General features: G+C 42.8%; 1 protein-coding gene across 4 annotated transcripts in view; it reads left to right on the plus strand.

Annotated features, from left to right (window-relative positions):
• The window catches only part of ALK (ALK receptor tyrosine kinase), an 815814-nt gene that overhangs the window by 741678 nt on the left and 55172 nt on the right, over window positions 1-18964 (plus strand). For 3 of the 4 annotated variants that reach the window (XM_045054731.1, XM_045054732.1, XM_003984359.6), the window contains one exon: window positions 16998-17160. In XM_045054731.1, coding sequence (XP_044910666.1) covers window positions 16998-17160 — 163 coding nt within the window. Of the gene's footprint in view, window positions 1-16997; window positions 17161-18964 lie in introns of those variants that run through there. The other variant, XM_045054733.1, reaches the window with a different exon arrangement.

Genomic DNA, 18964 nt, shown 5'->3' on the forward strand with positions numbered 1-18964 from the left:
CTCCCACCCCACCCCCGGCCAGCTCCATGGTCCTGGCTTCACTCTGTGCTGGATGGTGAGGAGGTCTTCATCCAAGATTGGTGCACTGCAAATTATACTAAACTGATCATCATTTTTGAAAAGAAATCTAGTGTCCTTTGAGAAAGGAAAGAATCCATATTGTTACTTCATAACTTCCCAATCCTGGGCCCCCCTTGAGAACTAGCACAGCATCATCCAGCTCTGACAGGCTCAAAAACCCCTCACAAATGCCCAGTCTAATGCTATTTGGTGTTTGGGAGTATGGCAAGGCTACAGACAAAATGCTGTAAAATACCAGGCCATGACTCCTGCTAGCAGAAGAGAGGATTCACTGCCTTTGTCTCTCCTGGATGGCTTGAGCAAACATATTCCTTGTTTCCCATTTGTTTCAGTGAAAGTTTGCATAAGTGGGAGGCAACAAATGATCCAGGAGCTCTGGTCTCAGCACACCTTGATTAAGATCATTTAGCTCCAAGACCAGCAGACACAAAAGATCCCTCCATCGGTACAAATACATTAAGCACTTGTTTTGAGGGAAGACCACTTTTAATTATCACCCTACTCCCAGACTTGCTGGGTCAGCCTGCAAAACAACCCTACATCCCCTTGGAGCTTATTCAGCTTTCTGCTTATTGCAGCAAAGCTGCAGTAGTCCTGGACAGAGAGATTTATTTTAATTCATCTGGGCCCAGAGCTGGACAGAGGAACCTGAGGAGACAGGCTGAAATACTAACTCTAGATCACATAAGGGAGTCCTCCCCACTTGCTCCTCCACTGACAAGAGGCAAAGGAACAAGAGGTGGAATCACCCCAGCCATCACTGCCTCAAGGAGGAAAGAGAGAGAAGGCACCAGGAAGAACAGAGTCTAGCCAGTGCCCTCCATGCTGGGTTCTTGCACAAAAGATGAGGAAGCCCATGAAAGTGCTGGTGTGGGGTTTTGGGGTGCCTAGTGATTTATTGCATTATAACACATTATCATAAATGCAGTAGCTTAAAACAACACACATTTGTTATATCGGTGTCTGTAGGTCAGGGAACCAAGCTCAGGTCAACCGGGTCCTCTGCTCCATAGTGTCTCATAAGGTTGCAATCAAGGTGTTAGCCAAGGCTGAGTCTCATCTGAAAGCTCCATCAGGGAAGGTGCTCTTCCAAGTTCACATAATTGTCGGCAGTTCTTGGAGAAGCCTAGGAAGAGGAGAGGAGGAGGGAGAGGGAGAAAGAGAAAGGGAGAGAGAAGCTGCAAGCAAGATGGAAGTTACAATCTTATGTAATCATGAAAATGACATCCCATCGCTTTTATCACATTTTATTGCTTAGAAGCAATGCACAGGTTTCATCCACACTCAAAGGGAGGGGATTAAGCAAGGCATGACTACCAGGAGGCAGAGATCACTGGGAACTACCTTGGAGCCTACCTGCAGTGGGCTTTTGTGTGCCAGAGATCACTCAATCACCAGCAAGCTTTGAGGGCTCATTGTGGAGTCTGATGGGCAAAATTCCTGGAAGTGATCTCACACCTATCAAACACTTAAATATTCACAAAACGCCTACTGAGTGCCAGTCCACAGCAAGATGATAAGTGGGTTGACAAAGATTCCTGGAGACCAAGGTCTCAAAAGCTCTGCAATTTGAGAATCAAACGTTCCAGGCCCCAGGTTTTCCTTCATGTGCAAAGCAGGGGTGAATGAACTGCTATGGTGCTTTCTCAGAGTAGGCTATTGTAGTGAGCAAATGAGATCACTTCTAACAGCCTTTGAAGGGTACAAAAGAATATACTAATATAAAATGCTGTGCTATTGTTATTAACATTATTATTAAAACATACAATGGAAAAGATTGGGCCAGTTTACTCATCCCTCCATATGTTGCCCTTTATAAATTTTCAGGGTATTTATAGCCCTCCTCCTTCCCAAACTATGAGCTGTGCACATTTGTTTATACATTAAGTGTGTGTTCTAGGTATATTTTTCCTCGAATTTTTTTTTGCAAAAATTTCAAGCAAATCCCAGCTCTTAAGCTAAAAAGGGAGAGGGGGTAGTATTTTGCATTTTGGGTCCTCTTGTCAAGCAATTCCCCCAACACAGGTCATTGTCAATTTGCAAATGAAGCATTCAAACTCTGTTTGGGGAAAATAAGTGACTTATGTGGAGCCATAGCGGATTGCTCCAAAAAGACCCACTCGTCCATATAAATTGAAAGAGGGTTTTAGTCTTTTATTTTTTTTTAACGTTTATTTTTGAGACAGAGAGAGACAGAGCATGAATGGGGGAGGGTCAGAGAGAGAGGGAGACACAGAATCTGAAACAGGCTCCAGGCTCTGAGCAGTCAGCACAGAGCCCGATGCGGGGCTCGAACTCACGGACCGCGAGATCGTGACCTGAGCCAAAGTCGGCCCACTTACCTGACTGAGCCACCCAGGCGCCCCAAGTCTTTTAAAACTTGTCAAGATCTCAGTCTTAATTTGTTTTTAAACAAGTTCCAGGAGACTGGATCTGAGCGGTCTGATTTAGTTTTTAGTGAGTATTGACAGTATCTTCATAATAATATGAGCACATCATTTTACTCATTTAATTATTATTTCTTAAGTGAATGGCAGATTAATCCTATTCCAGGATTAATGCTTTTTTTATATTAAATATAATTTATTGTCAAATTGGTTTCCATACAATACTCAGTGTTCATCCCAACAGGTGCCCTCCTCAATGCCCATCATCCGCTTTCCCCTCTCCTGCACCCCTCATCAACCTTCAGTTTGTTCTCAATATTTAAGAGTCTCTTATGGTTTGCTTCCCTCCCTTTCTGTAACTTTTTTTTTTTTTTTTTTTTTTTTTTTTGCTGATGCATAGGATTAATGTTAACAAGTGAGGAAATTAAGGCATGGCTTACACTTGTCTAGCAACCTAACAGAATCAGAAAAATGCCCCAGGCCTCAGAATAGCTCCCTGATAAAGAGGACTATTTCCTTTCCTCAACTGGCCTTATGACTTTGATCTACTAACTAGTCCATTCAGCCTATCAATTGATAGGTTCCATCAACCATCAGGTCAATGGAGTGTCCCTCAAGCATTCTCATAAAGACTGCAGGGCTCCCTACATTTCAGTAATGTGGGTGTGGTTGTACACATATGAGTGTGGGCTGGTTGTGTATGTGGATGACTATGTGAAGATGGTTGTGGCCCCTTAGGACCCTACCCCTTTCTGTTGTGCAGTTATGGGTAAGAGACAAAATGCCTTTCAACAAACATCCATTTGTATGACCAGGACCCCCTCTGGATCCTTCCATCCTATATTGCTCTAATTCTAATACAGGAACACCAAGTGCCAGTGGTGCTCCCTCCAGACCACACCCAGCACCCTCAGCATGCATGGTCTCCTCCTCTGACCACTTGAGTGGGTTCAGGGGCTGATATTTGGTCTGCTCTCTTCTTTCTATATTGTTTTGTTCTTCGCTCAACGAAGGTTTGTGAACCTCCTCCTATGTGACTGGCAATATTGTAGGTCCTGGAGGCAAAGCAGTGAACAAAATCAACTAAGCCTCACTTAAGCTTACATAGAGTGTACATGCTGGTAAGGGTGACAGACAACAAACAAGTGTACAGGTGAAATAGTTTCAGATAGTGATGTTTTGTGAAGAAATCAAAGCAAGTTAAGGGGACAGAAATGACAGTGGCATAGCATGTGTGGTATGTGCCTATGTGCTATAACAATGGGGGTGTTAACAGAGAAAACTTCAGGTTCCTTCAAGTGTATGTCAGAGCAGAACCAGATAATACTACTTGTCACCACCATTAAGGTCCTATGTTTTACTCTTTGCCTGGCGTGGCCTGGGGAAACTTCCAAGGCCCTCAAGACATAGCTATAACTCTCATAAACTCTAGCGGCCTTGACTATGAAGTGTTCAGAGACACAGCAGAAGATGGGTAGAAAAAGGGGAACATGCCTGGAATGAAGAAGCCAGGTGGGGTGGGAATGACCCAGATGCCTGGCTCCTCACCAGGGGGATGGCAAGCCAAAAGCCATGAACAATGTCTAAAGGGCCTTGGGAAACCTACTCCCTATCTAAACCAGCACTGCTATTTGAGGGATAACAACAGGAGTCTCTGGTCATTGGTGTTTCTACTACAAGCAGGTGGGATATCTTGATTCTAGGAGGTTCATTCAGCTTGAGGGATCAAAACAATAGCTGGGAACCCAAGGAAGGGTCCAGTCCCATAACAAAAAGTTCTTTATAGATGACTGCTGCATTAGTCCACTGGCCCTATACATGACTAGTGTCATTAATTTGGTACCTGACCATGTCGACACACACATCTCTGTGATCTTCTTGGCCTTTTCCTCATGCTTGTTGATCATGGTGCCCATCTCTAGCTACTTGGTAGCATCATAGGCAGGAATAAGACAGAAGTATCTCTTCTCTCCTTTTCTCTAGTCCCCTCATCTCAGATACATTGCCTTCCCTTTTTGGTCCGCCATTTGCTCCTATTTCTTTCACCACTACTTTCCCTTCTGCCCTTGACATCTGTATTTCCCACCCTCTCAGGTGTCATTGTTTTCCAATTCCTCTTAGAGGGTCCAAGACCCAGACCCAGAGTCAGGACCCATTTGTTCTTTTCTAGTTCCAAATCACTTGGCCACTTGGGCTGCCTGTACTCCATCTGTCCATCTGTCAGAGGTGTTCCAGTCACAAGGACCTCGTAAGGATTTTGCCCGTCATGACTTAGAACCAGACAATAAGCAAGAACTACTAAGAATAAAGCTATGAAGGAGGGATTCTGGCCTCCCGCACCATTGCTGTCTCTCAGGAGGCAGCGAGCCCTACTCACATAACCCTTATGGCCGAGCACCAGATGAAGGTCTTCTCCCCCCTTGGTCCATGGACAAGAGCAGATAAGGACAGAAATCAATAACTCTTCAGGGCTGCATGTGACAAGGCTGGTGTTTGAACCACCACCACTTCCCACTTGAAACTCAAAACCAAATCCATTAAGTGTATAGTGTAACCCCCAGATGGGTGAGTCCACAACACCCCTCTCCCTATCAAATACTTTATTAACACAACTCCAGCCTGATACCAACTTGGGAATAACCAAATTAGCCCCGAGGACTCCCTTAACTTAATTTTTACAGCTATGCTTTCAAGATAGTGTTTTTCCTGTGACCTTTCTCTTCTCTCATGTGTTACTCACTTTCCCTCAGGGAGCAGGGGGTGGCTGAGAACACAACACAGGAGCCATCACAGGAACCATTAAAAACTCCCTCAGATTGCCGTGTGTCAGAGCTGTTTAGGGTAATTCAGTCCTGAAAGCAGCTTTTATCTCAACAGCCCTGACTTGCTGCCCTGTTGATGGCTTGCTCAGAGGTTCCCTTCCATGAAGGGATGTCTGCCTCCCAGCAGAGAGGGAAGTGGGCCTCTGGTCTTTGTTCTGTGGGAGACCTCAGCATTTTTAGGCATCCTCTTTGTCTAGTGGAACTGTGTGAGGGGCAAACGAGATGACGGTGTAAAAGTAAAAACAGACCACGTGTGAGCGTATCTAGCACAAAAGACAGGCTGGTGTTATAATTATTGTCACCAGGTCCCAATTTCTCATCATCAAAAAAGAACAAGAAAGAAATAACCAGAAAGCTTTGCATAGATGAACATGGGGTGTGTGAATGTGTGTGTGCAAGAGTGTGTGAGAGTGTAACCATGTGTGAATGTGAGGTGTGAGTGTGAGAAGTTGTATTAGGTGTGTGTGATGGTGTGTGCGGTATGAGTGTGTAAGTGTGTGTTGTATGTGTCATGTGTGTGGTGTATGTGGTGTGTGTGAGTGTATGGGACTGTGGGTGTGAATGTGTGTGTGAAAAGGTTCATGTTTGTGCCGATGCCATGCAAACATGCAAACAAACTCAGTCTGAGAAGCAAACTAGAACATGAAGAATTCACCAACTGAAAACTGACTGTGTTGTAGAAAGAGTCAATGTGACCTGCCTCTCTTCACTTAGCCTGAGATTTAACTTTTCTACACGGTTGCCTATCTGATAGGATAAAAGTGATTCTTCCCCCTTCCCTATCTACTGACCTAACATGGTTTTCAGGAGCTAAACCTGCTGGAGAATATTGAGGTGCCACGTTAATGTGTTATAATTAATAAATTGACATTGGAGGACTAACGATTTCTAGCCCTGTTCACTCAAAGTCGTAGTGACATCTTTTTACCTCAGGTTAGACTTCCAGGACCTTCCACCATCTATCAAATGTAAGTACCAAATATCAGCACATTCCAAAACTGTGAAATCAAAGCTTGTCACAGGTAGCTGGACCTCAGCCTGATACACAAAGATACAGGACCACTCTCGTGCCCTCACCCAACATTGGGTGTAAACTTGAAATTAACAGGAGGATGTGCTGAAGCACTAGAAAAACATACATGACAGAGAGAGAGAAGAAAGTAAATTAGTGTAAAATATTTCTCTCTGGCGCCATTTAATGAAGGGACAAATAGCCCTAAACAACTGGTTAGGTGTGGGTGGCACTATCAAGAAAAAGCTAAGTTATACTTAGTGGGCTGTCTCCCAAAAAAAGGAAAAACATGATATAACAGCAAGTTCTAGGCCATGGTCATTGGAGACATCCCTGGTATGCAATCTGAAAATCCTGCAGCCCAGGAGTAGAAATGCAGGTGAGAGACCTGACCAGATAGATAATATAAAAGGGCTAATCATAGCAAGTGACCTCAAGTGATCCCTACATCACAATTGTTTTCAAGGATTCTGGGACAATAGCAGTGATGGAGGTAACAGCTTCGTTGTCTAACTCTCTGAATCTAAAAGCAGAACGACCATATATTAAAACTGAAAACCCATAGACATTTACAACAAAAATGTTTGATTAAAAAATGCCCGAAATACAAATGGGTGAGGACAAAGTACAACAACCATAAAACCTGAAAAATATCAGCATCTGAACAAAAGAAAGGAGAGGAAAACAACAGGCTGGTCTTATAAACCTGAGAACAGGAGAAAATGGCTGACAGATATTTGCTGGAAATGACTGACAGCCAATCTGAGAACCATTGCTGAACCTGGGAGAGAGGCTTTGTCCAGTCCAGGAGTGCGTGAGTGCAAGGTGGCCATGGTAATGTTCAAAGGAGCTAGACCACCCCAGCCACCAAGCTTCCTTTCCAGGAAAGGGCCCACACTGAGAAGAAATTTCTAGATGTCAAATCAATATTGAATAGGATAGGAATAATAGAAACAAAATAAATGAATAAAATGATGTCTAGATAAATATGAAAGAATGAGACAGAGCCAGAAACTTTTGAAAGCAAAACACCATATTTTTCAACACAACATGAAAAAAAGAGTAGAGGGAGCTCGGTGAAGTTAGAAAAACTCCTGAACCCTTAAAATCCTAGAAAATTAATTTCATGTAAAAATGCATAGGTTATCAAGACCAAATCTCATCCACGTTACAATGAGAATTTTACTTTTTTTTTTTTAATATTGTCAAGTTAGCTAACATACAGTGTATACAGTGTGCTCTTGGTTTCAGGGATAGATCCCTGTGCTTCATCGCTTACATACAACACCCAGTGGTCATCCCAACAATTGCCCTCCTCAATGCCCATCACCCATTTTCCCCTCTCCCCTAACCCCATTGAATATCTCTTCTTTAAGTATAATTGAAAAGATGTTCAAATTGTAATGTATATTATTATGATTAGTAGTAGTAGTAGTAGTAGTAGTAGTAGTAGTAGTAGTAGTAAAGTAAACTCTACCCCCAATTTGGAGCTCAAACTCATGACCCCAAGGTCATGAGTCATATGTTCTACTGACTGAGCCAGCCAGGCACTTGTAAATTGTAACGTTTTAATAATATATTCTTTTTTTTTTTTAATTCACATCCAAATTAGTTAGCACATAGTGGAATAATGATTTCAGGAGTAGATTCCAATGATTCATCCCCTATGTATAACACCCAGTGCTCATCCCAACAAGTGTCTTTCTTAATGCCCCTTTACCCATTTAGCCCATTCTCCCACCCCCAACACCTCCAGCAACCCTCAGTTTGTTCTCTGTATTTAAGAGTCTCTTATGTTTTGTCTTCCTCCTTATTTTTATATTATTTTTGCTTCCCTTCCCTTATGTTCATCTGTTTTGTATCTTAACTTCCTCATAGGAGTGAAGTCATATGATATTTGTCTTTCTCTGACTAATGTCATTTAGCATAATACCCTCTAGTTCCATTCACATAGTTGCAAATGGAAAGATTTCATTCTTTTTGATTGCTGAGTAATACTCCATTGTGTGTGTGTATATATATACACCACATCTTCTTTGTCCATTCACCCATCAATGGACATTACAATGAGAATCTTGAAAGAGCATAAAGAACAAAACAACACCTCCATGGAAAAATGAAAGCATACCAGAAAGACACACCGCAGAAAATATCAAAATTGTAATCTTCTATTTCCAAATGAGCTAACAGGCATTAAAACAATAATAGAAGACATGAAAAATAACACAAATCAGTACCACAAGAGATGAAAAACCAAGCGGTAGAACTCAGAAAAGAATTTGAGATAAAAGGAAAAAATAACTTCAGAAATGAAGACTAAATTGGAAGACATGCAAGAGCAAATAAACACACAGTTAAATGCCTTAGAAGAAATAGAAGGTGAAAAGAGAAAAAATTTTTAAATCAAGAAGACGACATACATCAGGATAGGCAGAGAAGATCCAACATACAGATAACAGGAGTGCCTGAATTAGAAAATCAGAGAAAGGGAGAAAAGTTAAATGCTTAAAGTTATCATTCAAGGAAAATTTTTTACTGAAACTACTTATTAAAAGACCACACTGTGTTGCTGAGAAAACTGACCCAGAATGAGCAATGCCAAAGGGTATTCTAGTAAAATTGTTGGAAATTAAAGAAAAAGAAAAAAGAAGGATTGGAGACACCTAAGCAAAAATAGCAAGTGATTTATCAGAGAATGAAATTTAAATTATCATCAGAGTTTTTGACAGTACTATTTATGCCAGAAAAAATAGATTAATGTGTTTTTTCAAGGGAAAAAATATTATCAATATCCAAGAGCTCAAAGAATATTATTTCTATGACCCTTTCTAGTGAATCTACTGGAAAACAAGCTTCTGACAACCAAACTGACTAGAGATATATCAACACAACTGATACGCACATTAAACCTACAGTACTTACAGAAAGACTAGCTGGAGGTTAAGAGGAAAGAGTGTTATATGTAATGGTGATACCCCCAAACAGTGTTGATAGAGTACAGCTTCAGGAAACCATAGGAGAATGGAGAGCACATATACCCTGCACAAAAATTTAACTGATCTTTACTTTATATTGATGATGGTAAAATAGTAGTGTTGTAACTCTGATACTATTGCGTGTATAATGGAGGATAAAGGAACTGAGTAATTATAGAATATTCTACACCTGTTATCACCTGTGTTCTTGAGTACCAAGATTCTCCGTGTGGAAAAAAGAAATGTGTATGCAATACAGAAGGGATTAAATGTAAAACCCTGTAGTCCTGAATTTGAACTGGAAGTATCATTGTGGGCTCATGACGTATTTTGTCATGTACATATGTGTCTACTTCATATGTATGTATGTGTATACTGATATACATACGTGTTTCTTAGTTCTGGCCTCTAGAGAAACCTAGAAACAATCACCAGTTCTGTAGCAATAAGTGTCTATAGCACCTAGATTATATACTTACAGAACATTTTTCCACTAAAAGAAATCAAAGCTTTTGAGAAAATGGCTGAGTCCAGGTCTGGGGAAGGAACATTCCATCGTACAAGATAGCAAGGAAGCAAAATAACTAAGGAGGCTACCACTGGGCACAAATGTAATGGTATGAGCTTCTAAAGGATAATAATTGTGATTAATTACAGCCAAAAACATGCTTAAATTCATGGATTAATAATGATATATAAACAACTAATTGGTCAACTTTGGAGGATGATAGAAAATTAATCCATCATCTTGAAAACTGTAAGGAGAAAGAATTGAGCATTTATCTTGCTTTTTCTATATAAACTGTACCACTTGGTAACCAAATAGTAGATGAGAGGAAGCATCTCTTTATATATTCCAACTAATAAATAAGAAAAAAATATATATCATTTGAATATCATTATTTTACAACTCCCAATAAATAAATGGACCTAAGCATTAAGTTTCACCAACTGCTAACATCCAAAACAAAACAAAAACAAACAAACAAAAAACAAAAACAAAACAATAATCAGACACTGGTCATATATCTAGAAGTAGACACTGCTCCATTGTTTGAAGAGTTGAGACAGATAGAAATGTTTTAACCTCACGATGGCTACAATATGTGTATTATTTTTACTTTGCCCCAATAAGGAGAACAATTTATTAATTATCATCATGTACCCAAAAAGGGGTTACTTTTTTCAATTGATAATAAAGAATGATATCATAGGCATTTATGGATGGTGAGTAATTATATTTACTTGGGTTTTAGTCCTGATTTTATTTAATGGCATCTACAATGGCCATCAAAGCGGTTCAATATGCCACAGCTCCCGTGAAGTTCAGCTCAGTCAACAGTTGTAAATAAAATTCAACTCCATGGATCAGAATCAAAATGGTACAAAAGATTCACCTATGCCATTGAGCGCTACTGTGTGGTACAGCTGCATAGGCCTTAAACATGAGGCAAATTCCTTATTATTGTGATTAATAGTAATAGTTGAAAACTTATTTTCCTTGGTATCACGCTTTATTTCTTTGCATTCAATTGAGCAGATGAGATGGCTTAGCAACAGTAATAAAACTAGTACAATCACTGTCTAGCCCATTTTTTAACATGGTGAGGTATATTACTAATTGATTTGTTTCTTCTTGGAGGGTGCTGCAATATACTTAAAATGAAACCCAGTGCTTAATGGATTTTTCTTTACTCTGCTGTCTATAACCAATCAGTATTTTGGTGTTTGTGGGTCCTTTATACAATTTAGATGTGAACGAGTATTAAGCTAGGTTTCCAATGTGTGGTATAAGTAAGAACAAGATAAAGCAGTTCATTTTTTTTTCTTTCCTAAATGAGATTTAATACAATAGTTTGTTGTTTTTTTTTTTTCCAAGTGAAGGGAAAAGAGCCAGTCTTCCTCCTTCCTCTACCCCCAATCCAGGTTCCTCCTTGGGGTCCACTTAATCCTCCATAGAACCTCAGGGTCCAATGTAGACTCTCATCTAGGGAATACAAGGACCCTTGTGCTCCCAGGTTAGCAGCTCAGCATCAAGTCCATATCACTGCTGGTCTAACTGTGACCTTGATCTTCTCACCAAAAACCAAGGTTTTGCCTTATTGCTTCTGACCCAGTCCCTCTCTGTTATATCTCTGCTTCCTGACCTTGTAAACATTCCAGTTTCTGGATTTTATTTCGACACCTCCTGGCTCCCTATGGCCTCTCTGGGAACCAGAGTCCTGATGCTAAGGATCAACTATCCCTGGTTTGTGCCTATGACCCGCTAAAGCCTACACTGTGCTAGGCTATGATACTATAGGGCCAGGGTAGGATGTTCTGGGGCTGAGGGCCCACGCACCATGATATCCTGACCAGACTCTCACCTGTCCCCTCATGGTGGCCTGCCTACCCTCTGGGCCTTAAGCCAGCTTGATATGGTCTGTCCTGGCTTTAACTGAGCCCAAGCATTATGGATTTAAAAGAAAAAGAAAAATAGATTCTCAGACAGGTCCCATGAGGATTTCCTGGTGAGTCTAGCAACTTTTTCAAGTCTTGAACTTGAACTCAGATCTGTGCTTAATGCCTGGCTTGACTGATTATTCACTCTGTGTACCACAGGCTAGTCACTCAGCTTGAATTTCCTGGTTTTTAAATTTAATACATATTTAAAGGCACAATACCTAACTCATATTATATACACATTCTATTTTGAGAGGTTTTTGTCACCTTCATGGGAAGAATTTACTTCTCAGGTATCCGAGGTTCAGCCCTTCCCCACTGGACACACACACACACACACACACACACACACACACACAGAGAGAGTGAGAGAGAGAGAGAGAGAGAGAGAGAGAGAGAGAGAGAGAGAGAGAAGGAAGCATAAACAAATCAGGAAATAAACAGCTTCTACCTGGGAACCAAAGCTTACTTTGACTTCTCCCCCCTGGAACCACTGTCACTAAATCTCTTGCCTCTCAGATTCTGGACCTACCTGCTTTGATCTATAAGGTTGTATCCAATACTTTCCACCCCCAGAGACACTTCTGAAAATCACCCTAGCATTTGTCTACTGTCTCATGGTTCTAACTATCTGCCTTAGCTTAGAACTGATATCATGCCTACCTTGCCTAAAGTACCTGCCAGACCCTTCCTGCTCCAAGAGTCCCTTGTTCCAGATACCTCCTCTGGGGCCCTCCTAGGCCCACAGCAGTTAATATCACCAGGCTCAGAGCAATAGTAATTTTCTTTTAAATCCATGAGCCCACCCCTCAAGCAAGGATCTGGAAATTAATATAGTCTGCTCCCAGCCAACGTTAACCCAGTGTTCAGCGGAAGGGAGCCAACACCATGTTAGGCACTTTAGAGGGACACCAGAAATAGAGCAGAGTAGCGATTGTCCCTGTCCCTTTATACAAAGCCACAGGAACTTACAGTTCTGGTGAACTTATCTTTAAAAATAGATTCTAGGGGCGCCTGGGTGGCGCAGTCGGTTAAGCGTCCGACTTCAGCCAGGTCACGATCTCGCGGTCCGTGAGTTCAAGCCCCGCATCAGGCTCTGGGCTGATGGCTCAGAGCCTGGAGCCTGTTTCCGATTCTGTGTCTCCCTCTCTCTCTGCCCCTCCCCCGTTCATGCTCTGTCTCTCTCTGTCCCAAAAATAAATAAATGTTGAAAAAAAAAATTTTTTTTAATAAAAATAAAAATAGATTCTAACATTAAAGTCTTAATAAGGACACAGGATCAGGGAGGGACTCCTGTAGGAACAATCTGAAAAGGCTAGAAGTCTTCAGTGCAAAAAGCTGGGAAGGCCTTATCACCACCAAAGCATCTTTGGACAGAGAAAGAACCCCCAATTTTTCAGTTCCTTCTCTAAGGCTGACTTACTCAGAAAAGTCTGGAGAAGGATGTTCTTTCTCCATTTGAACAGTGAAATAGATAGGACTGAGTTCACAAATCTCATTGATTCTCCTGGGAAAGTTTTTACAAAATGCAAGTATTGTCCTCCCCCAACCATCGCCCAACTGATCTACTAATCTGAATACCCAGAGTTCTGAAATTCATACTTTTAAAGGTCCTCAGGTGGTTTGGAAACCACTGAATTCAGTGATCTCCAAGGTCCCATCTTGCTGTGATATTCTATGATGTCAGATTCCAGAAAGAATGAGCAAAGGGAACCAACAGGTGAGGCTTGAGCAAGACAAGCCCACACACATAATAAGCAGGAAAGCCCTTGGACAATGGACAATGAAGTTAGAAACCCCATACCCCTAAGAGATATAGCTGGTGGGAAACATAAATTGATTCCAAGCAACTCTGGGCAGATTTATGAGGGTCAACGCCATCAGAGGGAGCAGGGAAGACCATCATGCCTGGAAGGCCGCTGAAAGCAAGCAAATTCTAGCTGGATAAATCATGGGTCTGACCTGGGATGGCAAATCCTGTTCCCATGGAATCTACTCTGGAAAGAATTTTCTCTCTGGACCTCTCCATTAGAAATTGCTGAAAATAAAAACAAAATTTTGTGTACAGAAACCACCTGAGACTAACATATGTCCCCTGAGTTGGGAAAATACTGATCCCTTTATTGAGAAGCAGCCCTAATGGCCCTCCTTTATGGAATGGGAACATAAATCTTGAGATTGGGTGTATCTGCTTCTCACAGTCAGAAACTGAATAGGAATTTATACAGTTTTAAACTGTGTTCATTATGTATCTCCAATGCCAGATGTTATTCTAAGCATTTTGCTTAGGCCATCACTTAATATTCACACTAAGTCTAATCTCCATGTGTTCAGATGAAGAAACTGAGGCTCAGAGAGGTATATGATTTACCCTGGGTATCAGAGCTGGTGAGGGGCAAAATCCAGGATAGGAAAAGTTAGCCCATCTGGACCCAAAGCCCTTGCTTCTCTCCCTACCTCACCAAATGCCCCATCTGGTCAGGAAGTAGAAGCCCAGCATCTCTGGGAATGTCTCAGAACATTTAGAACAGAGTTAACCCGGATGGAAGTTAGAAGTGGGTCCCATTGAAGGGGAAATGCTCAGGTATGGTGCCAAGCCCATACCTTTAGCTCTCTTCCTCAGCACACCCTTAAGAACAGAAGAAAGTGGGGTGCCTGGGTGCCTCAGTCATTTAAGTGTCTGACTCTTGATTTAGGCTCAGGTCATGATCTCAAGATTGGTGAGATCAAGCCCAGAGGCAGGCTTCATTCTGACAGCACAGAGCCTACTTGGAATTCTCTCTCCCTCTCTTTCTGCCCCTCCCCTGCCTGTGTGCTCTGTCTCTCTCTCAAAATAAATAAATAAACTGGGGGAAAAAAAACAGAAGAAAGAAAACACACACACACACACACACACACACACACACACACACACACTTCATTTCCAGGACTGAATTAACTGCATGAACTGTCATGCTTCTGCTCCAGATTGAGAAGGCTGCCCCCAAATCTAGTCTGCTTGCCTCAGACACAGACTGGATTTGAGAACAGGCTTCAAGGAGCTGGAGATCACAGGACAAGTGGATTTTGTGATTCCCCTTCCAGGAGTGTCTTTTTTCTCCCTGTTCACATTCTCATCCTTAGCTCACTGGGTTTAAACCCCTAGGTGCTGCTGGTGGAGGATTCATCCATACTCACGGAAACTCCCCTGGCCACATTTCCCATTGTCAGGAACAGCACCTGCCTTAGACATAGGCAGGAGTCATTAACACAATTCATATTTTTAGAGTTTGGCACTTTACAAAGACCTTTAATATCCCTTGCTCCCTTTAATCCTCATGCCCATCCAGCCCTTTTACAGACTAAGGAGCTCTGTCAAGGTCCCACAACCAATAATTTATAAGGGAGCCCCAAAACCCATGTCCTTATCCATTTCACCCCTTGGACACAGCCCACACTTAGGATTTGGGTGCTGGAGAGAGTAAAAGGGCAATTGACCAGGAGAGCTCTGTTAAATGCCCTCAGTAAAGAGTTAGCTCTTTGAATTAACAGGTTACTCCTTTAGATTATAAAAAGATAAGAAAATTAACAATTAACCATTCACACAAACATGAATGGATTCATCACGTTCTTGCCCTTGAAACCAAATCGACCTTCAAAAACCAAATAGATATCAACACCTTCATTTGAAAAAAGTAAAGTGGAGAAAGTGTTGAATACCCAGTGTTGAGTAGCTGTATGCATTGGAACCTCAACTAGAACTTCCATTTCCTGACCTTGGGGCCAGGGCAGTGTCACAAAAGCCCACCACACTGGCCCAGTTTTCAGATTACCAAAACTCCCCAGTGCAATCTCAATCTGATTGCTTGTAATTAGCAACCCAAACTAGGCTTTCATTTCTGTATCGTTAAATCAGTTGAAAATCTTCAAAAAAATTTTCATTTTAACATTTTAGTGAGCAAAAGTATGTATACCAAATTAATTTTTCAATAATTCTCTATAGGTAGAATTTGACTTAATCACTTTAGAGGGAAATAATTTCTTCAGTCTTATAATGACATTTTTATATTTTAAGTAAAAGTAATTTACCAAGAACACATTTTTAAGAAGTTTTTATAGGTTGCACAAATGTTAGAATTCTAGCCAACATGAAATCTTACAATTCCTCAGGATCCAGCCTGGCTCAAAGATAGAAAGTTTCAAAGGAGGGGTGGGGTGTGCTAAGTGATCCTGAGCCACCCCTAGAAGGCCACCTAAGGACACTGGGTACTCTGGAGACACAGCACCCGGAAGTGGTGGTGAGGGGCTCCGAAAAGGAGAGCATGCACTGGAGAGAAATGTGATCTGTTTCCCATTTTTTATACTTTCTGTTACATAGAGAGCCTGGAAGCCGCTTTCACTGTGTTTACAAACCTAACTTGGTTATAAATAAGGAGGCTGAGCCTCACTGGGGGCCTGACAGATGGACAAAGCCACTGTCCTGGGTGCTTGGCCAATGGGGAACAGAGGGCTATGGAGCTGATTCTACCTCCAGTTTATTCTTTTGAGCTTCTCCAAGCTAAGGGGGTTCTACATGCATGTGTCCAACCTTTGGGAGCAGGTTAGATGAAGTTACAATAGCATAGATTGAGCACCTGTGATTTGCCCAGCGCTGTGCCCAACTTGGTGAGAAATTGGGAAGGGCCCAGCCACTGCCCATGCCTGACTCACCTCAAAAGAGTCTTCTCTCCCTCCTCAGAACTCCCACAGTGCAGTTAGCCGAACTCTCAGAGGGCTTTTTTTTTCTTACTGTTCTGTGTTGTAGATAGTTGCATCCCTTTTAGTGTCCCTTAGTAGGCTATAAGCTTCTTTTTTTTTCAAGTTTATTTGTTTTGAGAGAGAGAGAAGGCAAGTGGGGGAAGAGCAGAGAGAGAGGGAGAGAGAGAATCCCAGCACAGAGTCCGTTGTGGGGCTCCATCCCACGAACCGTGAGACCATGACCTGAGCCGAGATCAAGAGTTGGACACTTAATCAACTGAGCCACCCAGACGCCCCTAGACTGTAAGCTTCTTAAGCCCAGATCAGTCAGCTCTGTCTGTGTCTCTCCCCTCATATCTGACCCAGGGCCTGGCACATAGTAGATCCTCAAGAGAAGTTTCCAGTTTGAATGGCTGATCGGTGTTTCTTGCCTTGACCTTGGTGCCATCTTGGAACATGGGTTTGGGGCAATGGAGCAGACAGCTCAGAGGCAGCCCAGGGAAGCCCAAGGAGGAGGGAGGGCCAGGCCAAGTGAATGACTCCCTTTCCTCTTGTGCTGCAGTTCACTGGCTGTTCACCACGTGCGGGGCCAGTGGGCCCCATGGCCCCACACAGGCCCAGTGTAACAACGCCTACCGGAATTCCAACCTGAGCGTGGTAGTGGGAAGCGAGGGGCCCCTGAAGGGCATCCAGACCTGGAAGGTGCCAGTCACCGACACCTACAGGTATGTATGGCAGAGGGGGTGGGGGAAGCCAAGGGGCAGATCTACCCTCCTGAAAATGATGGGGGTCCTGCCTGTGGTTGCATGCTTGTGGGGTGCCTGAGCACACAAGGCTAAGAGGCCACAGACTCTTGCCCATAGAGGGATATAAGGACTAGAGATGGGGAGATGGGGGATAATGGGATATGGCAACAAAGATGTTTTCTCTGTCTTCAAGGAGCCCACAGACTATTTGTGGAGATGATATACATGCATGAGCTAGCTTCAGAACATTCCTTATCTTTATTACTAATAATTGAAATTATAGTGGATTCTTTGAATATTACTGGATGCCATTCACGTGAGGCAGTGCATGTAAAATGTCTGGGAAACAAACATACCATGTACATGAAAGATGATGCTCTTATCCTTAAACCTCCTTTCCTGGGCCTTCACGGTTTGCGAGTAAAACAGCGGTCCTCAAACTCTTGTCCCACACCCACCCCAACTGCATGGTATTCCACTAGAGCGAGGCCAGGCTGGAGGGAGACCTGACTCCAGTGGGCCACTTGGCTAATAGGTGAAGCTGACGGGCAGCAAGGCTCAGACCAGTAGTTCTCAACCATCGAAATGGCTGAATGACTGGCTGATGCAGGTTACTAGCCCCACGTGGAGAAGGTCTGATTTTGTAGGTCTAAAGTGGGGTCCAAAAATACAAATTTTAAGAAAAATTTTGTGCTAAACATTTTTATATTAATGAAGCAAATGTGACAAGATGTTGACACTTATTGGATCCAGGTTGGGAAGGGAGACATAAACAGTATTCATCGTACTCGTTGTGTTCATTCATTCATCCATTGAGAATATGAGTTTCTAACACGTTCCCAGGTAATGCTGATACGGCCCCTGGGAATGACTGAGTTAGGTTAAACCCTTGAGTGTAGTCCTCACTCAGCTCTGTGGACAAGGCCAGTGCTGCAGTCTTCATTTTACAAATGAGGAAACCGAGGCTCAGAATGTCAGGAGCATCCCCACAGACACACAGTCTGGATATCACCTCCAACCCCAGCCTTCTGAGGCACAGACTTACTGAGGCTCCTTCCACAGCAAACGGCAGGCTTAAACAGGAAGCATCATGATAATGACATTGTTGGTGCAAATGCCCCAGAGGCCAAACACAGTGGGAAGTGAGGTCTCTTTCCACTTCCTCAGCCCCACCCCCACCCCCACCCCCACCCCCAAGCACATCCTCAGCCCCCTGGGAAGAAAAGAGGCTTCTCAAGTTGCCCTGTTTTCTGTCCGGCCCCACCCCTGGGATCTCAGTGTAAATGCATTTCAGGGAGAGCCCTAAGTGCTTTTTAAATGACATTCTGGGCAGGAATGCAATAACAAGGTTTGGCTGCAATCAGATTAGCTGTTCTAGGTCCTACACATCCCCAGTAAATGGTCAAAGACACTCAACCACCCCTGGACTGGCCACGCTGAGCAGGCCAGGCCTCTCCTTCCTGCCCGGCTGAGGTTTCATGGGTCACCCCCTGTCCCAGAGAGACAGAGATGAATGCTTGCTGAGGACCTACCAGGTATTCCTCCTTTTAGCGGTGCGGCAGATGTCATTATTATTAGTGATATTCCCTTGTTTCCATAAAAGGAAACTGGAGTCAGCCACTTTGCAACAGATCTCAGGCCACATAATCAGTGACGGAACTGGAATTTAAACCCAAGGCCCTCGGGCTCAAAGTCGGTGTGTTCTTTCCACTAAAAGTCACACAGGGACTCTGAGAGGCATGCAGGGGGACAGAGAAAACAAGAAAGGGAAGCAGGCATGGCA

Source organism: Felis catus, chromosome A3 (genome assembly GCF_018350175.1).
Source record: "Felis catus isolate Fca126 chromosome A3, F.catus_Fca126_mat1.0, whole genome shotgun sequence".
Lineage (NCBI taxonomy): Eukaryota > Metazoa > Chordata > Mammalia > Carnivora > Felidae > Felis > Felis catus.